Here is a 24,287-nt window from a genome sequence, read left to right on the forward strand (position 1 = left end):
CAGCAGGCCTTTACCGGGCAAACCAACGTTCCAGGAGTTGCAGCAAGCAAAGTTCTTCTTCGGATTCCTTCATCCAGTGGTCGACTCTGCCTTCCAAGCCAAAAACCCTCGCCTTTTATGTAGGTTTCTCCCATTCATTCCAGCCTAGCTGTCAATCACACAGCAGGGTGGCTGTCCTTGCCGAACAGCCAGCCGGCCAATCACCTTAGGGTGCATTCCTGTAACCAAGGGTTTTAAGCACAGGGAGTTTCGGGCACCTCCCACACTTCCTGCCAGACATACTGGAGCCAGAGGCGGGCTTCACTTGTAAATCCCGCCAAAGACCAAACGAACCAAGGGACCAAACCTGGTTTGGTGCGCAGAGTAAATCTCAAGAAGGACCTTTCCAACAAGAAATGGCGAAAAAAGAACGGGCCATTTTGACAAAATGGGCACCAAGAGGTGCTTTACTGTAGCTGCGAGCGCAGGCCGCGTTAAAAACACACAATGGTAGTAAAAAGTAAACCACTGCCACCAGACATTACTTGTAGAAAGGGTAACATCAAAATGGTACATGAGAAACTAGACAAAGGGGATACTAAGTAACCACTACAGCACCCTAAAATAGCGTGTGCTGGGTCTAAAAAGTTACAAATTGTAAGTAAAGTCAATTTCATGTTACTGATCTTGGAAACAGTTTATCCAAGAGAAGGTATTTAAACCTCTGGAAAATCTAAGAGACTTTCCTGTGCCACTGCACTGAAGGTGCTGTGTGTCACAATGCAAAGATGATGCCTATGGAGTTTGTCAGACTCCAAAACCAAAAGAGAAACCGTGATAAATCACAAATACATGAGTGGGAAAAAGGTCTCTTTCCAGTCCAGTCCTAGAGTCCAGCAAGGAATTGGCACATTTCTGAGAATTCTCCCTAACACTGACACAATCATCACCTTTGTTTTTGCTTTGTCACCCCGAATGGGACGGGTATGCTGAGACATGGGTCCCGTGCCTGCTGGGCCTAGAGACCCAAGCTACTCCTCGCTGATGAGGCCCAACAAGGCCGAAAAGTGTTAGGGGATGCTTGTGGTCTCATGCAGAAAAGAATATGACCTAGCAGTTCGGGCTGGACTGCCCCTTTTGGGGTGGGACCAAGCCTGATTTGCATCCCCTTCTGTAATGGCTTGGCAGGCGAAGAACGATGGTCTGGAGGGTTGCCCAGAGCAATGCCAGTGGTTAAGATTCAGTCTAAACCTTCCAGCCATCACCTCTTTGTTTTTACAGCGCTGCTCTGGATCAAATACTTTTTATCGGAAAGAACAGAAACGGTGAAACGGTATGGATACAACCATTTAAATCAGCACAGCGGAACACCACTCCCTCTCCTCTTCAACATCTACATGACTCCACTTATCAACCTCATCAAAAACCACAGCCCCACCTGCTACAACTACGCAGACGACACCAAATCAACCCGGGAAAGACAGAAATCATGATTATCTCCAAAAATCAGGGAGGCAACCAATACATCCCAAATGCCCACGGAACTCGGTAGAGCGCCCATGCCATCCAAAATAGTCAAAAAACTTGGAATCTTAATGGACAACAAGCTCACCCTAGAACCACAAGTAAATGCAATAATCAAGAACTTATTCTTTCACCTGCACACAATCAAATAAATTCCACCATACCTCTCCTTCACACACACACTATCATCTCCCTTATTTCCAGGATAAACTACGCCAACAGCCTATACCTTGAAATGCCAGATTGCTTACTTAAGAAACTGCAACGTCTACAGAAGGCAGCGGCCAGACTTCTCTTCAAACTCTCAAGAAGGGACTGCATATCCCCAGGTCTAAAGATACTACATGGGCTACCAATCAAAAATGCATTCCTTTCAAAATATTGTGCATAACACACACAGCAATCCATGCTCAAGTAGCACAACACTTACAAAATAAAATCAGCATTTACCAGCCGGCCAGAACACTTGGATCCAACAACGACATTCGTCTGGAACTGAAACTATATAAACAGAAGTTTGGATCGGCCTTCTCCTACCTATCTGCAAAAACTTGGAATCCCCTCCTTAAAACCTGGCTGTTCAACTCCGAACCAGACGAAACGCATGAACACCCCCACCCCACGGTATGAGCAAAATTGGTAAAACGGAGGACTCAACTGACCCATGACACGTGCAGGGTGGGAGAACGCCCGAGTAACAGGGAGACCTGATTCCCTTTGAAGGGCCTACTAGAGGCCAAGGAATGAGAGATGGGAAGAGTCCTGGGTAGTACCTTGGACAGGTGGGATCAGAGTCTAAATGAAAGAACATTTAAATAGAAGTATCCCAGTGATCAGAGACCTTAAGGATAGAGGATAGGGGGACCAGGGAGGCAGCGATGACTGCATATCGGACACCTAAGGCAGATGCAGTACAGTCACCCATCAGTCCCTGATCGGGGTGTTGGGCGGGGTTAAAGAAGACTATACCTCCAAACAACCTTTGTGTCCAGTGATGAGACTGTACTGAATAGAGCAGGGAGATGTTCCATCATGGCCAAACCTCTGATGGCCCAAACGGCAGAGGCACAATGAAACATCAACACTAACCAACTACTAAAACAAACAAATCCCTCTACTTAAGACACTTCCAAACTAAACGCAATCCTTCCTATACTACACCGCAACCAAACAATCCACACATAGCCTTGGACAACAACACATGACAACTACCACCGAAAAATAGCACCTAGGCTCACCAAACTGAAGCTGCCGACAGCAAAGCTCTCTTGCTTTGGTTTAAAATGGTTTCCTACCCTATAATGCTTTGATGTACTATTCAGTGTGCATATTTATTAATTGTATTGTAATATCTTAGTTGGTCCAAATAAATGTAGCCTATTGTTAAAGTTCCTGGTGATTTTTTTGACTGATTTTCTAATGGGTAAAGAATGTGCCTGCTTCCCTTTTTCTTCCTTCTCCCTAACATATGTTAGGCCCTGGCTACCAGGTTTAGAGCCTTCACATGTACCAGGTTTGAGAGGCGTCTTTAAGACACTGTACAAAAATGTGCATTACCATAGAAGGCTTACCTACTTGTTGGGTGTCATGGTTCCCTGGTTCTCCCCACGCTCCTGTTTTTTATGTCGGGTGCTCACTCCTGGTAGCGGGCCTGAATATAGGCAGTGGGGTTAGGAGAGTCCTTTTATAGGTATTACTGTTTGTATAATATGCTTGGTATCTTTTTAATATTGTGTATTGTTACCCAAGTACTAATTTGACCGGATAGAGTTTGATGTGCGACTTAAATAAGTGATAGATCTTTCAGTATCAATGTGGTGTATTTTCTAGGGTTAAATGCTTGGACCAATTGTAACTTTTTTTCGACCTGCAACCCCTACCTAAGATTTGAGCCTTCTTGGTTTGACCACGTTACCTACACTTGGAGAGGTTTGGCTTCCCTTTCTTGTCGGGTCTTAGCTCCCATTAAGGTGAGCGGTCATAGTGCTCTCAACAGAGGGTTGTACAAAAAATGCCTTAACACTCACAATGCCGCTTTGCCTGGCAAAGTCAAGGTTTTGCCCGGGAAAAGGCTTTCCATATGTCATTTCCTGTCTTGAGAAGGTAGGAAGGAAGGACAAAGGACAGGGCAAAAAACATGTGGCACAGCCATTTTGGGTATATTGTATTCAAAAACACATTTGTTTTTTAATTTGCTTTAATTGATTACAATTTGTTAGCAAAGACGTCAACATTTCATCCAATTTTGTGTGATAGTGTAATGACATGATGATCCCAAATAATTTTTTAAAAGATGACCAAGTGCTATGTGAGATTTCTTAAAATTAAACATCTAGTCTCTTCATTTTATTGGAGTATTTTTTCGCAAATGCAACATCTATCACCTGTGAAGTCTTTTCTCCGTTCATCAGAGTGGTTCACCAATCCTACTGGTAAATTGTGACATCAGGTGGCCAAGTTGTTTCGTTCTCTTTCCGGTTAAAGCTCGGCAGAGTAGCAAAAGATGTTTCAGTGCTAGAATCCACTCCACAAAAAGGACATTGATTCTGGGTGGATTTGGTTTGTATTGCAAGAACTTCGTTTGTGGGTAGCAAGTTAATGAGCTCTGAGAAATTGGTCTCGATAGAGGCTGTTGGGAAACTTTGCCAGATAGCCTTTCCATCACAAGATGCGCAGCTGAACGGTAGCAAGCATCGGTTGCAAGAGTGGATATCCAGTCATTCTCTTTCAGCTTCTTTTTTACTTTTTTTGTATTCGATATCAAGTCGTCCATGGTGCATTTGCACAATGTAGTCCAATGCATGAAAAATAAAAAACATGGTAGAAAATATTGGCTGCCAAGAGCTCCTTTTGTACACATCCTGAAAGTTATAACAATGTTGCTAAAGGATACTAAAAAATGTAAAGTACATCATAAAAATTTTAATAAAAGAAAAAGGGATACAGAGTACCCGTGCCGTACTTCACTGAAAGGTACTGCATGCAGCCTAAAAACAACAAAAAATCATGAAAGGAAGATAGTTACCATGTTCTGGTAGCCTTAGCGACTGACCTGCGCCCTCCCAAACAATTTGGGGGGTTGTACTGATGTTAATGAAGGAAAAGCTGCAAAAAGAACATATTTCCTAACATTGCTCTGGCCACAGAAGATTTTTTTCCAATAATAAAGCGTCTTTGCATGTTGCTGCAGTGCCTTCCCTTTGCTTGGTATAATTGCCCTTAAATATGCAGGAAAGGGGACAATGTATTACAAGTGCAATAGTCACTGTGGTGAGTAACTGCTGTGCCGCATGTGTACCTTTTCAGCTCATTATCCTTATTTGATGTTTTAGGGACTGTCTACAAGTTCTGTAAAAGGACCCCAGATGCCTGTGCCGGCTGGCCTGAATTCATCTTCCACTGCACGGCTGCCATCAATCAACATCATAACAGGTTTGTGAGTTACTCAAATGTGGGGTTGATGGCTTTGTAGATGGCTGTCAAGCCATTTTCTAACAACCATCCTTGGTGAAGGTGCATTTTTGTGTCAGTGGGGCAGAAAGATGATTAAAACCATTGGAGAATGGACAACTTAGAATTGAGTGCAGTGAGATGAGAAACAAACTAGAATTGAGGTGCGAAGGAAAGAGTAGAACCTGGGGAAAGGTTTGTGGGCTAGAGAACATGGACGGTAGCAGAGGTTGGGTTAAACAAGCAGAGAAAAAGGCTCTGGGATGTGGAGGAAAAGGGGCTAGAACCCAGAAAAAGAGCAGGGACTGAGTCGGGCAAAAAGCTGAAGCGGTTGGAAGGAATATAAAACTAGAAGCTGACTGAAGGTGTCTCACTTGCTAGTCCCCGGGGATCTGTCATCCAGGTGGCTAGGACACAGCCATTGCTATTGGTTCCAGTTCCTGGGGGTGGACATGGGGGTGGGGCGGATAGTAAGACCTCAAACAATAGCCGGCGTGTTTTGCACCAAGAGGTAGATATTAATGCTAATGTGGATTCACTCCGAACACAACTGGCTCACGAGGGAGCCCGCATCACAGAGGCGGAGACCAATATAGGAGCTAATAAAGATGGTCTACATGCCCTTCAAGATACAGTGGCAAACCTAACCCAGGACATGAAGCATGTTAAACACAAGTGTGATGACCTCGAGTCCCGCTCACGACAGAACAATGTCTGCACTATCGGTGTCCCCGAAGACGTCCTCAAGGGGAAGATGGAGGTGGCCACCGTCAACCTACTTAAAGACCTTCTGGGGAACCCTGACCTCTCTGCCTTTTTTTGCCCTCTCCAAACCCCCCTCTCCCCTGGTCCCCCTGTCCTAAGCCGGGCGACTTCCCCAAACCCATTATAGAGAAAATCCTGAGCTTCCGGGACAGGAATCTGCTCCTTAGACTGGCTCATGAGAAAGGGGAACTAAGGCTAGGTTTCCAAATCATCAGGCTCTTCCCGGATTTTTCCACTGGAGTGCAACAAGAACGGCGCCTATTCAGCGGAGTCAAGAAGATGCTTAGGGAAAGAAATATTCCTTATACCATGCTATTTCCAGCTAGTCCAAAACGTACTTTTGGAGACCAACTCTACTTATTCACTGTCCCTAGCGAAGCTGTGAAATTTATTGAGGCGCAAATCCCTATTCCTAGCCCAGCAGCCAACCCGAGGGAGGACGTCTGACACAACGGAGGATTGATTCAATCGTTTTGATTGCCGCTAACTGATCATTTCATCCCTATGAGCCGATGGAGGGTGTACTAAGGCAACCGCCGGCACTTTATATTATAGCTTGGGGTATACACCCCCTCATGTTTGTGGTTGCGGCAATGACGCACCCCCTTGCAGTTGCAATGTTAGATTTCAGGGTTAAGCGGTTCCCTGGTTCTGTTTGGACTGCTACTGGTGGTGGGGGGGTGGCGCTGCCAGGTTGGGGTTAGCAGTGGGGGTGGGGGAGGAGGGTCTTTGGTTTGGCACCACCAGTGAGCGGCCAGGTAGCTGCGTTCATGCTCCTGGCTCGCCCCCTGGAAGTTCTTGGCGGGGGGGGGTGGGGGGGGGGATATGTTGGCGTTTGGGTGCTCTGAAAGGGAGGCTTCAATACACATGGTTTGGGTGATTGGTACGGCTTATCTGACATGTTGAAAAGACACACAGAATATGGTACAGCAACTGAGGTTTCAAAGTTGGAATGTCAGGGGGCTTGGGAATGTGGTCAAGACTCGTAAGATCATTTCGTATGCTGTGCATCACAAAGTTAATGTGCTGCTCCTTCAGGAAATGCACGCCAAGGAAGCAATTTGCCGGGGCATGACCCCTGGCTGGGGTCCCAATAGGTACTTAACAACCTTTTCTTCCCAATCTCGGGGAGTTGCTACCTTGGTACACAGAAACCTTAGGTTTGTTGGAAAAAAAGCTCATGTACACCCTGCAGGGAGATGCAATTTATTTTACTGTGTATTGGAGGGCACGGAAATGGTGCTAGTCAACACTTACTGCCCGAATACCGACTCCCCGGAATTCTTTGAGGCGCTGAAGCGACTGTTGACATATGTGGGTGTGCCTGTGCTCTGGGGAGGAGACATGAACCTGATACTGGACCGCACGCTCGACAGAACCAGCACAGCCCCCCCACCCCCCTGACCACAGTCTAGGGCAGCCCGTAGGTTCCACTCTCTCATGCTCTCACTAGAACAGTGGCAGATTCGCCTATAGATGACCAGCCAATATAAAACGATATGCTCATCAAGGCAACAAGATAAAGATATTTTAGGGGATAAGAAGGCTGTCGCACAGTTCATGCCCATCCTGCAGTCTATTCAGCGGAGGATTCAGCCCTCACTGGGGACACCTAACCAGACGCGGCTGTTAATCCCTGCATCGAGAAGCTCTTCCGCCCTGCTCCTTCAGAACCTCTCTAGCAGGGGACAGCTCAAACCTGACTCTCTTGTAGTTACAACAACAAGGAAGAGAGCAGGAACACCCCTAGCCTCTTGGGCTCCTCCAGTTTAGAGTAAGAAGCTGTACACAATGGGGCGGAAAGTTGCCTCTTCGGCTGCCTTTCAAGCGAGGACCGCTTATAATACCACTCTTCTGGCGAGTTATAACTGCCATTAATGGGATGCGGTGTCAGCTTTGTTATCTTCATCTACTGAAACCCTTAAGATGAAATTGGCTCTGGTGGCCGCAGAAGGCAGGGCAGTTTCAAGCTGCATTTTGAAGAGTAATCTGGGCGCCGCTGATGACGCAGGCAGAATTATTGCAGAGGGAACTATCATTAAGCATCATGCTTGACTACACCAGTCCGGCCTCAAGCAAGACATGCAGGCTACACTTCTCAATATGCCCATTGAGCCCAACGTTCTCTTTGGAAAGGACGTTGAAGACACCTTGAAAACGACCAAAGAGGAATACGACACACTAAAGTCATTGGGCCAGCTGACTAATAAATTCACAGGCCAGAGAGTCAAGAATAGTAATTTTCATCACTCAAGCGGACAAAATTCAAAAAAGAGGTTCAGGCTACAATCAGAATTGGGGAGCATCCTGGGTAACAATTAAGGCCAGGCCTCACAAAGTTACCAACTGGGACAGCGCCGATCTCGCGGCCGGGGAAGGTCCTCCTCGTCTAGAGGTGGAGCCACACCTCCAAAATAGTGACTACCCGCTTCAGGTTCCCTCCCATTCCTCTCCAGTAAGAGGGCGTATTTCCAGCTTCACCCAAGCATGGGAGGGAATCACATCAGACAAATGGGTGCTATCCACCGTAGCGTGCGGTTATTGTGTGGAGCTAAGCGAGCGTCCCGGAACCATTCCCTCACTCAAAGGAAGATCAACGCATCCTTCTCGAGGAAATTGCGACACTGCTCCAAAAGGACGCCATAGAAATCGTCCCAGCCAACCAGGTAAACAAGGGTATTTATTCAGTCTACTTTTTTTTGCCAAAAAAAATCTAACTATGCGCCCAGTATTAGATTACGCCCTGCAAACACATGTCAAGCCACAAAACTTCTGCATGTCTATCCTACAAGAAGTAATCCCTCTGCTAAAGCGGCGGAATTACATGGCAACATTGGATATGAGCAATGCTTATTTTCATATTTCAATGTTCCCAGTGCACAGAAGATTCTTGCGGCTCAAGATGGCAAACCAGCACTACCAATTCAAAGTGCTACACTTCAGGAATAGAATCCGCACCAAGGGTATTCACAAGGGTACTGGCGGTGGTGGCAGCGCACCTGCGCAGGGAAGCAATCCCAGTATACCCTTACCTGGACAACTGGCTGATTACAGGGGAGACTCCACAGATTTGCAGGCAAAACATTCAAGACTATCGATCTTCTCTGTCAATTGCGCTTCTCATTAAACGAGAAAAGTCAAGCCTAGTGGCCAGCACAACCAAACCATTCCTAGGAGCTGTAGTAGACTCAGAAGAGGGGTTGGACTTTCCATCAGAGGAAAGTGTCCAAAACATGTTACTGCAGATACCTCATTATCAAGCCGGCCACCAGATAAGAGTGTACAAAGCTATGCGTTTGCTAGGCATGATGGCATCTTGCATTTACCTGGTACCTCACGCGCGCCTGTGACCCATGCAGGAGTGGTTGGGGAAAGTGGTCTCGGGCAAGCGGTCAGTGGGACGAACTAGTGGTCGTTTAGCCAACACTAGTACAAAACCTTTGCTGATGGACAAGAGAAAATCTGAAGGGAAAACCCTTCCACAATCCAGAAGTGCAAGCGATTGTCACAACAGACACCTCACTCGCCAGGCTCACTACCTTCCCCACACAGCGCAAGGTCTGTGGACTTATGCAACAGCGCAGAACCACATCAATCTGCTGGAACTACTGGTGGTGTTCAAGGCCTTTGAGAAGCACCTGGTAAAACAGTCTGTGCAAGTCCTCACCGACAGCTCTATAGCAATGTTTTACATCCACAAACAAGGGGGCACACACTCTCCAAATCTGTCCAAACTAGCACAACAAATATGTAAATGGGCACTCAAACGGAAAATATTCCTCACCACAGCACGTTCCAGGGGAACTCCACTCTCTAGCAGACACATTGAGCAGAGATCCCTTACCAGAGGAACACGAGTGGCGACTAGACACAAACGTCGTAGAACACCTCTTCTCTCAATGGGGTTTCCCCACAATATCCTTGTTTGCTACAAGCGAAAACAGTCAATGCCCAGATTTCGCATCAAGGTTCCCCCAACCAGGCTCCAAGGGGAACGCCCTATGGATGAACTGGTCAGGGAAATTTGCTTAAGCTCCCCCCCCCCCCCCTCCCCCCCAGGGAACAAGTGACGCTCATCCTAGTTGGTCCTATGTGTGCAAGACAGCCGTGGTATCCACATCTTGCGCAAACTGGCAATGTCGATCCCATCAAGCTCCCGTGCCAGACCAACGTACTCACTCAGCACGGGGGATTAACGGCGCACCCTCACCCTCACTCAAAGAACTTGGCAGTGTGGCTCCTGAAGTCAGAGTTTGGACATGGACATGGATATCCTTAAGGAGGCACTCAATAGTGCAACTAGTGGTATTAAGAAAGATTTCTATTTTGCTTCTTTCCTCCTCTACAATTCTATGGGACACCCTTTATTTTTGCTTAGTCTAGACTCCTGACCTGACTTTGGTTGTCAGTAAAGCCTTCTTTACCTTCCTTGCTTGGTGCTAATTTGTATGGGAAAGCTGATCCATCCCCAAGACTGTCAGTGCTGGAATACTATGTCTCCATTATCTGATGTCCTTGTATTTTGAAAGCTGCGCACTTCACCTTATTGTGAAGTCTAGTTCGGATACTTTGTATCCAAATAGCTTTTCCTTTTCTAATTTTGTGGTTACAAATTCAATGTGTCCAGGGTGGGCTTGGTGGCAGCGGATATTTTCTACTGAGTTTAACATTTTATTCATACACTGCCAAAAAGAGCACCATATACTCTAAAATGGCCGTGCCACAAGGTTTTTCACTGTCCTTTGGCCAAATTGTCATTTGCCGTCCTTCAGGCCGTCTCTGCTCTGGAATTGCCATATGTGGAAAGTCCTTTCCTGGGCAAAGCTTCTGTTTTCCTGGTTGGTGGGGGGCAGAAGGGGCAGGATAAGGCCTCCTTCAATAATCTCCAACTCCTGGATCTCACAGTTTTTTATTTTCTTCTGGATTACCTACAACAAAAACATCTAGGTTAAACATCTAAATGTTTCTGCAAATCTTCCCTTAGTATTTTACTCCTTATTCCCAGCTTTACCTGACTACCGCCTCCCCTGGCTTGGAGGCTACTCTTGAGTAAGGGATGGAATGTACTTCTGATCCGACACTGTTAATGCACAAGATTCTTGAATGGTCTCACATTTGGTTCCGTTCAAGAGTTGTACTCTCTTAACTTCACTGGATGGCTGAATTCAGTTAAAAATACTTTCTCACTTATTGTCTCTCAACTTGCTTTCTTCTTTCTTAAAATTGTTCAAAGTCTTTTACCTTACAATTTCCCAAACATCAGAGATTAACTGATCCTTAATTACGTTTTGTGAAACTTATTTATTTACACGGAGCCGTTGCGCTTCCTTGAAACTGACAGCATTCCTTCCTGTCAAGACTCCTCCGACGCTTCGAGCCCGACTCGCGTAATTTCTAACTGCACGGATTGCTAGAAACAAGGACCCAAATCTCACACGCGGTCTCTAGATGCAACCCGTAAGATGCAGAGGGACGTCTTGGGGTCGTTTTCCTCAAGCACGACTGACAGCTTTGCAAGCGCTCGCACTTGCAAATAACTATGTACATCCAGCTTCTCATCCGAAATGGAAACCAAGAGTTGCCAGCAACGAACACATAATCAAACACGCGTAAGGCCTTATTTAAAATCTGCGGAACGCGCCTCACAACTTGCGACTTCACAAACAAGTAATCTTTCCTCTAATTCCTGTTTCAGAAATGAACTTGCGTCTCCAAAATCTAGAACTTGCTTAACAACTCAGTAGCTGTTCATAAGATTTTAGTGCTTTTAAACTTTTCTTGAAGGTAATGACAAAATTCATATTTTCAACATATTTTTTCCTGGCACTTATCTGAATCTTGTTTCCACTGGCTTACGACTTCTTGGTTTCTGGACTTGACTGCAGTCACCTTCCATTCTTAGTTATTTTCTCTCGAGCTTTCTACAGATGTGACTTCTCTGGTGCATAGCTAGAATGAAAGGCAGTTTAGAACCCCTCCAGAGGTTCCAAACAACCTCACAATGCTCACTGGCCAATAACTGCTGTTCAGCTGAAACACCATCTTAGATGCGGACACGATCAGATGTCTGACAATGTAATTAAGGAAATCAGCTGACTAAAAACCCGCAGTACAGGCTAAACACTCAAATCTCCCTATAACCCTGACCCTTGTGCCTACCCCTAGCCTCCTCATAGCTGAGATATGCAATGGGAACCTGACAGTTGAGACATTGATTTAACCACATGTTTAGTACCTTGTCGTTCATGTTTGCTATTCTTTGATCACTTCAAACTGAGGGGGACATCTTGCCTGAATCGCCTTTCGGAAGAGGGGCAATGCATTCGTGGTGACTCTGGCATGTTAGGATATCAGGACGACCTTGTGTCGAATAATCACAATGGGGATAGATTTCTGGAGCTGCAATTCCCTTTTCCAATACCCTCCTTCCTGGTATTCCCATGTCTCCTACTTGAGTCCCAGGCATGCCTCAGCCCCACAGCAGAGAGCTGGTACTACTTCTTGATTGTAGTAGCTGATAATTGGTAGGAGTGAGAATTTCCCATACTTTTTTTCTATCATTTTCCCTTGGTTAGTTAGATGTTTCATCTTTCTCTTCAAACATTCTAGCCAGGGGGTTTCGCCTTTGTTTACATTTATTGGACAGCGGAGATATTTTAGTTAATTTATTGGCCGTAGACGCTTTGTTTAATTCCCAGCTGATAGTCTTTTTTATGCTTTGACGTAGGAGTTCCAAGGACCATTATTTCTGATTTTGCATCGTTTATTCTCAGTGAATTTTGGTATACATATGTTTGGAGAATGTTTAATTTCCTTTTGTTAGGTAAGAATTTCACAGAACTGGTAAATCTTCCTGACCTGGCTCAACCCCAGAATCTTTTTGCTTTATTAGTGGGATATTTTTTCCATAATACCTCAGTAAGTGGTAACCTTTTTCCACACTCACTTTAACTTTTTTTATGGGTGTAATGTTATGGACTCTCCATAGTGTATTTTTAAAGTTATCCTCTTTAACAACTTATTGGCAATAAGTGCCTGTTGTTGCTGGGCTTCCCTAGGGGCTCCCCCTTTGACATTCTTGTGCTAACCTTGAGTGAACTACGGTTTCCAAGGGTAGAAAGGATCTTTGGATCCCTTTTACATGTTATCCTGTGAAACCAGCACACCCCACCTTATGTGGGGTGCTGGGGAGATACAATGTATCCCCTTTCACATTAAAACTGTAACCATTCTGTTACAGGGACGAGCTTCCCTTCAATGGCTGGTGGCAGTGATACCTTGTATTAATTTGGTGCACAGCAGGCTGTGTGCACAGCTGCAGGAAAGGCATAAGGGTGCTTATTTTACCAAAATGGCCCCGGTCTTCTTTTTTCGCCATTTTACTGTTTCTTGTCGCTCCTTGTTCCGCCCAGGCTCCAGTCTCTGTGAGAGCAGGAAGCGAGTGAGGAGTCCAAAACTCCCCAGCCCTTAGTCTTACGCCTTGCTTGAATGGGGACAAATCCCAGTGGGGGGGCTGGCGGTCCTGATTGGACAACCAGACCGCCCCTTCTTGTAAAATGAGGGGAGAGAATGCAGAGGTTGTGCTGTAGTTCCTGATAAATGCTGCGAACTTGGAAGCTGAAATAAAGTCGACCACTGGAACCGAAACCGAAGAGGAAGATTAAGGAAACACGGGTGAAACGATTTCCAGCGACCGGAGAGTCCGCTGTGTAACCGGAGCCTGCTGTAGCCCTTCCTTCCAATCGACCTGGGGACTCTGAAAACGACGACCCACAGCCAGAGCCTGGCGAGATCCACTAGACTCAGGAAGACCTGCATTTTGAGAAGCTGAAACTTCGTGGGCATCCTGGTGGATCTCCAGAGACACGAATCCAGTCTGAAAAGTCCCCTCAACAGAGTGCTGGACCTTTGTAACGACGGGAATCCAAACTCGATTTTCTGTTTTCTGTGCTCCTTGAAAAGGCGGCAAATCCACAGAACCGCATTCAGCTGCGAGATAAATCTTGCCTAGAGCCTTCTACATAGATCCCTGCTGCAAAGTCCCTTTTGAGGTGTTGTTTTCATTCTCCACAACAAGGAATCCACTGACCAGGTATTTGGCTGCAGACCCTGAAGTCCTCCTGCTGCAAAATCTTCTTCAGTGCTGAGGTACTGTGTTGGCTTGGGTATGTACTTACCTTAAGCCTGTTGGGATTTCTGTGTAGCTGTGGGTTGTTTTCTGTGATGGGGAGGCCTCTCATCCAGTGCACCCAGTCCCACTGCTAGAATCCTGCTAGGGTGTCTTCTGTGAAGCCCCTGGACCCTCTTCTAACCCTAGAAGTAAAGTACTCACCTGTTTGCCCAGTTTTCATAAAGAACTCTAACTTTTGCTACTAAAGAACCTATTCTGATATGCCTGTTGTTCCCTAGTCCTATTGACCACTGAGAACACTCATGCTCCAAGAATAAGGGAAAGACTTTCAAGGGATTGGGCCTTTTGCGTAGAAAAGATAAGCGTTTAAAAGTTACTTACTTGGAAAGAGTTGGTTGGTAACTGTAATTCTAAGAGTGAACAGTTAAAAAAGTTCTTACTTACCTTGGATTTGTGATGCACTATTCGTAAAAGTATGGCCAACATATTTTCTTCCTTAGCAACTGTTTTGCCAGTCTAATAGAAAGTAGATGTGAAGGTATATTACTCTCCTGTTATTAGGTTGCGCCTCTTCCCAAAAGTAAAGTGTTGGTTTCACCAGATTATTCCTGCAGGGTAATTTGTACGAGTGTCCTCCAACTGGGTCTTGCTTCCCCTGACTTGCTGCTAGCTTGTCCAGAATAAGTCTGCATTAGGTTGTTGCCTATCTAGAATAACTGAGTCATTCAGTAAAATGTAACATTGGGTTTTACTTCCCCTTCTTTATGAGGTTAAAAAAGTATGTGGGGTTTACTTAGCTTGTGTTAGCTGTGTGCCATCCAAAAATAAGTTACAAGAGTTACTGCTTATCTCTGTGTTCCCTGATTTCAAAAGCACCTGTAATTGAATAACATCCTCAGGCTTTACTCACCTAGTATAACTGTGTGTTATCACAAAAGTAGTTATAGGTTTTTACTGCACCTGGAATAAGTGTTCCACTATTCACAAAAAGTATATTGTCCAGTTGACTGATTAAGTGATTTGTACTAAGAGTCACTGTACAACTGGTAGGGTCTACTGTCCTTGCATTACTGAATGTAATTGTGAAAAGTAACCATTGGTTTTTACTCCCAAAGAATAGGCTTCACCTATACTGAATGTGTATGAAAAGGTTTTAACTTCCCTAGAAACTACTGTTATGTAAGGTCTATACGTGGGTCTGTTTACCTTAAAGTATAGTGTTGTGTTTTTATATTGTGATTTCATATAATGTGTTAGTGCTTACTTACCCCTAGATTTATCTGGGCCTACCTGTATTTAAATAAATCCTTTATTTTTACAATACGAAGTGTTTCAGTGTTTCTTTGGATCATTTGTATCACAATTTCTTTTGTACTGATCCTAGAGCCCTCTCTTCCTCCTAAAATAAGCCTGGCTGCTCTGCCTACGCTACCATGACCTCAGGTGGTACAGCCTTATACTAAGAGTGGAGTCTTCTACTGCCTCAGTTGAATGGTTTTACTAAGCCCTTAGTTGGACTTCAGAAAAACTGTCCTAACACCTTTGCAGACAGACCAGGGTTTGATTTAATAGCACCAGATCGTCTGCATATAGGAGCCAGCCTAGTTCTGTCCCATTTATTTTTCAGTGGAAAGGTGGCTCCTTCGACAATGGTTTCTTGATGTCTTAACAGTACGGAGGCTAAGGGAAATCACTGTTTCAAGCCTTTGAAAGTATAGATTTCTTGTGACAGGGTACCCCTTTGATTCAGTTAGTTTTGTATGGATGTTCCTGTGTAAAGATCTTTGATGGCCGACAGGAGACCTCTAGGGCAGCCTCAAGTTTCCAATTTCTGCCACAGCTGGTTTTCGATAAACGCTGTCAAAGGCTTGTTCTAGATCTAGGTAGATTTTCCCTTCTCCTGTTATTGCTTGTGTTCTGAGGAGATTAATCAGGAATAAATTCAGATTGCACCCCACATCTTTTACGTAGCCGGTTTGGCAGCTGTCGAAGCTTTCTGAGCTTAGGACTCATTCATTGAAACGTTTAGGAGGATGGTTGTGAACACTTTTCCCCAACACATCTAAGAGCGCTATTGGGTGATAATTAGTTGACAGCATTCTATAACCCTTTTTAAAAATACTGCAGCTTTCCAGGACTGTGGCATTTCCTTTTTGCATATGATTTTGCGAAACAGAACCAGGCAGAAATCTGCATATTCTTCTGGCACTTCCTTTAGCATGGCATTGGATAGGCCATCCCGAACCGGAGCGCGTGAGCTACTCACTCTTGATTATCATTAAGATTTCTTTTCTGTCTAGTTCTATTTTCCGAACTGTCGTAATCATCCACCATGATGTTTTGCCGTGGGGTTGTAGTTCTAAACTGCTTCTTCGAGGTGACAGACCCAGATTTCGTCTGGAATGGGATTGAGTTGGTGGGCAGATTGAGGTGACTTGCTCATTTAGGGTCTTGCTGTTGTGTGTGATCAGGACCTTTAATATGCGTCCGCATCGTTTTGCAAAGTTATTATTTTGTGACATTGTATCTAATTGCGGTAGCTTTGTTTCCTTTTTCTTATGAGATTGTCTTTGTTTAATCGTGTTGCTTTATTTAGTTTTCGCAGCTCCTTGTTAAGCTTGGACTTTTAGGGAGAATTCTCAGAAATGTGCTAATTCCCTCTACCTTAGAGACCCCCAGCATCTTTGCTGGATTTTGAGGACTTGATTCTTTTAACCTGGAGAGAGTGAGACCCTTTTCCCCCACACATGCATTTTAATGTGATTTTTAACACTGTGTTTCTTTTGGTTGTGGAGTCTGACAAACTCCATAGGCATCATCTTTTACATTGTGTCACACAGCACCATCAGTGCAGTGACACAGGGAAGTCTTTCAGATTTCCCAAAGGTTTAAATACCTTCTCTTGGATAAACTACTGTTTCCAAGAGCAGTGAAGTGAAATTGACTTTACTTACATTTGTAACTTTCTAGACCCAGCACACACTATCTTACAATAGGGTGCTGGAGAGGTTACTTAGTATCCCCTTTGTCTAGCTTCTCATGTAACATTTTGATGTTATCCTTTCCTCGCTGAATGGCTGGTGGCAGTGGTTTACTTTTAACTACTGTGGTGTACATTTCCCGCGGGCTGCGTTCGCAGATGCAGTAAAGCAGCCAAGGGTGCCATTTTTGTCAAAATGGCCCGGTCTTCTTTTTTCATCATTTTTTCTTGTGGAAAGGTCCTTGAGATTTACGCTGCGCGGAAAACCAGGTTTGGTCCCTTTGTTCGCTTTGCCTTTTACAGGATTCATGAGTGACGCCCGCCTCCGGCTCCAGGTTGTCTGGCGTAGGCAGGAAGTGAGGGAGGTGCCCGATGTGCATAGTCTCCTAGGAGACCCAAATGCACTCTGTGATGATTGGCCGGCTGACTGTCCTGCAAGGACAGCCATCCTGCTGGGTGACTGACAGCTGAGCTGGACTGAATGGGAGAGAACTGAATAAAAGACGAAGCTTTTGGCTTGGAAGGCAGTCGACCACTGGATGAAGGAACCGAAGAACAACTTGAAGAGGACGCCTGCTGCAACTCCTGGACCGTTGGTTTGCCCGGTGAAGCCCTGCTGCTGTGCTGAAACTCCAAATTCATATCGACAGAGAAGCCCCTGCAAGGATAACTTCTTCCCTGGAATTGATGGGACCAATCAACTCCAAAGTAAGCTACCTGGTCATTCTCTCTGAGCTGGTTGCATTTCCACAGAGTTGCTGCTGGAAACCGAAATACCAAGGAGAGGAACATCAGATTATGTGCATTGCTTTTAAGTTGGCTAAGAGCTCCAAGAAGATCCTCCGGACTCCCAGGAAGCAGGACTGACTGAGCCCACTCAACAGAGTGCAAGAGCCAGAAGCAAGGAAAGTCCATCCAGACTGCCAGAAACTGTGGTGTTGCTATTTGCGGTAGTCGCGAGGAGCTGAAACACCGAAGTGCACTTGTTGGAAAGATTACCGGTTGCGAGCGGTGACCGTCCCATTGCAGTGCAGGAGTCCCCAGAAGTCCTCCCTCTTGTCCTCACAACTGAGGCCCAGGAACTGTGAGATCTGCAGAGCTGCACAGGAACAGAAGTCATCTGCTGCACTTTTTCTTCAATACAAAGGTACTGTAAAGTCTGAGAGAACTTAACTCTTACTGTAGAGTTTCTTGCATCTTCTATACTCACGCCTAAACAGTTTGTGGCCCTACATTGATTCCTCTTTTCTTCAAAGACTTCTAAAATATTGTGCTTACACTTCTTACTTAACTACCAGAAGTGCTTCAGCCCATATAAGACTTTTGCCCATTGACTTTGGCTTAACCTGTTATACTGAATGACTCTGCTTACTGAATGACTCTGTTTAGGAGGGTCCAAAAGTATTTGCCTGCTTAAGAATATTTGTGGTCTCTTGTTTGTTCCAATAACCGTTTCCTTTGACCAAGCTCTAAGAGTATTCTAAATGCAAACAGTAGGATATTAATGTCCCCAGCACCCTAGCTATTGAAGTCACCTGAGGGTGTACATTGTGACTGTGGACCATCCCAAAAGGGTCTTTACTGATTTAGAAAATAAGAGTGTGTAGTTTTGAAGTGTATTTGTGTGTTGCTTTTATATTGCTCCCTTCTGAAGAAGGCTTACTCTAACTGACTGGTAAATACATTAATAATTGTTTATTCAAGAAACCTTGTGTGCAAGTGTTTATTTGAATATTTGTCACTGTGAATCTCTGTAACTCCCCTACAGCTCACATTGACCCCTCTTGAGATAAGCCTGGCTGCTCAACACGCTACCAACCTGTGTAGTACAAGCTTATACCAAAGGTTGGGTTCCTATTGCCAGGAGGTCAGGGTTATTGTAGTGCACCAAAGGGTACTGCATACAATCTTTACCTAACATGGACTTGCTTGTGCGTTGGTCGTAGGTCTGTCTGCATTCTCTGTACGCCATCAGCACGTTCTCATTTTCGACTCAGTTTTCCAATCCATCGTCTTGGATTGATAAAGCCCTGGTTAGATTTGGAATTGCCTTGGATGTAATTTGGGGTCGGTTTCTTCTGCCCTCTACTACTCCTTTTTTCATTCCAGCACTTTTTATTTCCTTTTAATATTCCCACACATTTCAAGATGACAGATTTGTGATTACTGGAGCTGTTAAGGATCACCTTGAGGGTATGTATGTGTGGGGAGCAAGTTTCCTGTAACAAAGAAATAGTCCAAGGTTGCTTGTTGGATTCCATTACTCCATGTTACAGCTCCAGGGATGTCCCCCTTTGTATTCTTATTCATCATGTGGAAGCCTCTCAGGGCTATTTCTTCGAGCCATTGTTCTCTTCTGCGCATCTTCGAAATAAGTTCAGTGCCGCTCCATGTCAATCAATGTTAAGGTCTCCACAAATTATCATCTTAGGGTCTGTGTGTATATTACACATTTTGTCCACCCACTCAGCGACCTAGTTTGCGAAGGAGGCTCCATCTTCATTTACTGGATTCCAGAATAAATTTAATAAAACTAGCTTTTTTTTGTGTGCTTGCAACTAAATGAATTATCACAATTTGGATATAGGGATTTGGATTGATGATTGTAGTTACTCGTAACCCCAGTCCATTTCTTATAATTGTTAGCGGACCAGACAAAGGTCTTCCTCGCTCCCCTTTTTTCGCTTAGTTTTGGTAGACGGTGAAACCATCCAAGAAAGATCTTTCTAGGAGCCAGGATTCTTGTCTGCAGATTATGTCCAGGGAGGAGATGGGCAGGTCCAAGTTTGGAAAGAGATGGGAGGAACCACAAGTATTCCAGGACCCTATGGCCAGCTCCTTCATCTCGGGTGGCTTTTGGCCCTATTCGTGGTCACTCAGGGCAAGGGCTTTGGCATGCCAGGCCCATGATTAAGCCTCTTTGTCACTAATATTTACTTCTCTCTCTTAATACATCACCTTTCTTAGTTTATTTTCCTTGCTATTCCCCTTGATGGTGATCTTTACCTGATTTTTATTCATTAGTTCCTCTCTTCCCTCAAACATATCAAAAACTCTGTTAGATACGCGTTTGGAATTATGGGTGATTTTGTTTGTTTCTGCACACGCTATTGTCTTTTTCTTATTCAAAGTTTTGTGGGTTTTCTTGTTTTCTGACATCAAAATCCAATAATCGCAGTTTATCGCTTGTTTCTAGGATTAACAAGCTCAAAGAGGTAAAGTCCATGTGGAGATTAACTCTGTCATTTTCACTCTCATCGATGAAGTCCATGATCTTGATATTGTCAGTAAATTACTTAGTTTCGGAATATGGTGAAAGAGATTCATGATATTTGAACGGTTTAAGATCAAACCATCATGTGCTCTCAGGATCGGTTTGAGTAAAACTATTGGGCCATGTGTTTTGATCTTGTGCACCTGTAGAGGACCATCTTCTTTTCTTATTTGGATGGTTATGTCTTTTGTTGTTTGCTCCGCTCTCTGTGACGTGGTAGTTGGATGGCGGTTTTTTTGGGACTTTCTTTCCAGCAGTTTTTTCCGTGATCTGCTCCATTTTTGGGCAGTTGCAGTCAGGTGATTCCACCTGCCTGATTTTTCCTGTTTTTGCTCTTTTGTCAGCCATTGTTACAAAAGGTGGTAACAAGCCTCAGCCTGGGAACTGGAAGCAAGGACAACATTCTCGGGAGCACTCAGTTCTGAAAACACCAACGACTGCTCCAGCGGTTCATTGTGCTCTTCACCCTCATAAGTTGAGGTCAAGTAATGCCTCATCTGCAACATCAATTGCTGGGCTTTGTCTTTGACGGCTTTGTATATTTGAGGTCTTGGCGGGAGCCACTGTTGCCGTGCCCTCTGTTATTACAGGACGTTTTTGCCTTGTTTGGGACTTCTCTTGGGGTCGGGCACAGAAGTACAGTTTTAAGATTTCTTAAAGCTTTGTGAGCCGTAGGATTTCGCCTTTTTTGAAGTCTTCATGTTTTTTATTGTTCTCATTTGTGGTCCTTTTTTGGTCACCGAGTTATAGCATCCAGTTATTTGTTTTTGCTCGAAGATGGAGAAGGAATTTAAATTCTCTCGATTCTGATCGAGGACAGTTTGATTTACAGGTGAAGGGCCTCTGGCATCTTCCACAATATCTAGAGATGCTTGTGGTGGGGTATTGACGCATTCTGTAGTTACAGTATGTAAGGCTTTGATTGTAACCGCCGTATTGGAACTACTTGCAAAGCTTCTAACATGAAGTTCTTCAGTGGACGTCGCTGGATCATTTGTCATGGGATGTTCTCATGTCGCGACTTCCACAGCGTTCACCTTCTGATGATCCATTAAATTATGCAGGTGCATACGCTTCCGTAATTTTTCCTGCTGTTGTCCCTCAGCCAGCTGTTCTGCGTTTGGTTTCGGAGACCAGGCTGCTATTTCACTGACTCCTTCTAGGAAGATCGTTTTGTCGGTCTTTGCATCCTGCATCAAATCCAGCAAGGATTTAAGGATTACTCTGTCCATTTCTTTTTCTCTCGCTTTTTTTTCTTTCATTGATTTAATGGATGCTTCAACATATACCAGCTTGGAATTCATGAGCGCTAATAATGTCGTCTGGTCTCAAGTTATCACTTAAGGACTCGTACATCTTAATGTAGGCAGCTAGAGTGATGTGACTGCTGACAGTATATTAGCTTGTAGTTGGTTAGCCTAGGCTGGTTCTTTTCGTTCTAGCACAGTTGACTTATGTCGCTATGTCGAGGCTAAGGACTGTCTTCTAGATGATCGTGCTCTCTTGGGCCAAGATATTGAGTCAGCCTGGCTGGGTTCTGTGTCTGAGTATGAATCTTCACTCAAACTAGTGTTCGTGTGTGCATTTTCTTTGTTCTCTTTTTGGGTATTTTTAGGCTTTTGTGGACCCTCCAAGGGTTGCACCATATCCAGTGAGTCTTGCGGCCTGCTTAGTTTAGCTTTTTTCTTTTGAAGTTCCATCAAGGAATCCACCTTTCCCTGCATGGCTGCGTTTGGTCTTTTCATTTTTCTTGTGTTGGTGTCCTTGGAAAGACTCAAGGCCAGGTGTGTACAATGTCTTAAGTGAGTCTTATAGCTGAAACCAGGTCCTCTATAGATTCCGGGACGTTTGATTTGGTCAGGAGTTTGTCTTCTGATCTTTCAAGGCAATTTGTCGAGTCTATTGAGGATCTTTCCCAATGCTTTGCTGAAAAATTGGGAAGGACATTTGTCGAGCTCCTTTCCTTTCAGCGGAAAAGATCTTTCATGTTTTTGCAAAGAATTTTGATCGTTCTCTTATAATTTAGCCGTGCCACTCTTGGAAGCGTCCGGTGTCCGAGATGTTTTAGATGGACAGCAGACTAAACTTGGACGTTCAGCCACCAGGCTGGGGACTCTTGGGGACCAGGTGTGCGAAAGTCCTGGGATTCAGGCATGGGTGCAATGAGATATTTCACGTCCTTTCCATTCCCCCCGCTTTTCAAAGCATCATTCTGATAGTGACTTGAATTGGCAATCGGACATGTTCCGAGGTGAATGCACCATTGGTGTTATGATTTCGTGAGGAGGAGTAGTCGGCGCACAAGGTGGGCTCCCCAACATGATCTCATCGGAGGGATCATTCCAATTAGCAGCTGGTTCTCCGACTTCACTCGGCCCATTAACTTTGGCTGCCGAGCCGTTACCTCCCCGCCCCCGATCCAGCCCTTGGAACGGGGGCTTAACACCACATTAGTGTTCTAATACTGAGTAAACTGTGTTCAAAAGTAAAGTGCTGATGCTCTGAAGCCCCATAATTGAATGTGTATTGTGACGAATCTAGCAACATTATCGCTGATTCTATGGAGGGGAGCTTCTCTTATGTTGCCTTGGAAAGGCAGAAGCTACTTGACTCTGACCCTCGGTGCGGCTATCTGCAGGAGGCCCACATAGAGGACAAACTCCAGAGAGACAGGAAATCACAATCGATATAAATCTTCAGATGTTATTCTTCATGGCACCATGTGCCTTTGCAACATGCCTATATGGCTGTCAGGGTCCGGCTTGACTGAATTCCACAGGAGCTGATGCTGGCCCCACAGACCCTCACTAGGAGTTCACCTCTCAACCCTTAAATATAAGCTGAGCTGAAAACCCCAAGAAAGGGAAAGGGGAATTTGGAGAAAATAACAACGGAGGCACTGCAGCCCTGCAACCGTCTGGTAGGCTCTGGTATCTGTGGTAAACAAATACACCTGGTTACTTATATGATAATATAAACTTCTTTTCTAAAATTATTCTAAATAAACTCTGAACTCTTTACCACTTAAACCTCAGTAAAAGACTTAGAGGCTAATAATCTGTGTAGAATATCTTGTGTAGTGCATATAGTTCAAGCCACTCAAGTCTCTTTAGAATCCTAAAGTGATGGCCCTTGGAAACACCTTTCAGAACTAGATATTCTTCTTGCTTCAAAGTTCTTTTAACTCTATGTAGTTTTTAATGCTTTTATAAAATGCAGTCTTTCTCTGAAGTGTTGAATTCCATTTGCATAAATTACATTAAATAAATATTCTTTAACTTTCTGGAATGCTGCTTTCCTTCTGCGTGTGAATTGTTTCCTTATTTCCACAAAGAACGTATAGTTTCTTCCTTGATAAGCGTGTGCGTTAAACACGTGAAATCAGAAGACGTGAAGAATTGTCCTCGCGTTTAAAATACACACGCGATTCTTTACCAAACCCGCACGTGTAAAAAAAAAAATACGTAAACGCGATAAAAATAACACGCGCTAGTTAAAATGGACTCTCGCTCTATCGCTACCGAACTCACGCGGAGAAACGAAACGTAATTCACATAAAATAGTTCACGCGTTAAAAACAACTCGCGCTTAATCAAAATGGACTCGCGCTCTATCGCAAACCAACACGCGCTTTCCCATGAAACGTCTTTCGCGTTAAAAAATGTACACGCGCTAAAATTCACTTGCGCAATTCATTTGGGCACGCGCTCTATCGCAAACCAACACGCGCTTTCTCATGAAACGTCTTTCACGTTAAAAATGTACACGCGCTAAAATTCACTCGCACAATTTATTTGGGCACGCGCTCTATCGCTCTGAATACCCGCGCGCTTTCAAAAAACACATAAACGACGACTTGCGAGCTCGCGCACACATTTAACAGTCTTGAAGAACATTACACGCAGTTAATTAACTTTAAACTTCTATGCACAATCTTCAAGTTTGTTTTCCTTATAATAACTTTAACTGTAATTTCTCTTTTCTCAAATAATTTTGAAACTTGTTAACTCTTTAAGTTTTCTTATAAAAGAAAATGAAAGTTCACTGTGACAATCTTAAAATCTTTAAAAGAACGATCCCACTGTCATGATGCCTACCTCCAAGGAGCCAGGTCCAACCCAGCAACCCCAGAGGCAGGCATCATTCCCCCCAGGGAAGTGCCAGCGGGCCCAAGCTGGGGCCCT

General features: G+C 44.5%; 1 protein-coding gene across 3 annotated transcripts in view; it reads left to right on the forward strand.

The window, feature by feature from the left end:
• NUP214 (nucleoporin 214) overlaps nucleotides 1–24,287 on the forward strand; it is a 1,006,718-nt gene that overhangs the window by 560,151 nt on the left and 422,280 nt on the right. For all 3 annotated transcript variants that reach the window (XM_069609281.1, XM_069609279.1, XM_069609280.1), the window contains exon 26: nucleotides 4,836–4,935. In XM_069609281.1, coding sequence (XP_069465382.1) covers nucleotides 4,836–4,935 — 100 coding nt within the window. The remainder of the gene's footprint in view (nucleotides 1–4,835; nucleotides 4,936–24,287) is intronic.

The sequence above is a fragment of the Ambystoma mexicanum genome, chromosome 8, assembly GCF_040938575.1.
Source record: "Ambystoma mexicanum isolate Mex_15411 chromosome 8, UKY_AmexF1_1, whole genome shotgun sequence".
NCBI classification, from domain to species: Eukaryota; Metazoa; Chordata; class Amphibia; order Caudata; family Ambystomatidae; genus Ambystoma; species Ambystoma mexicanum.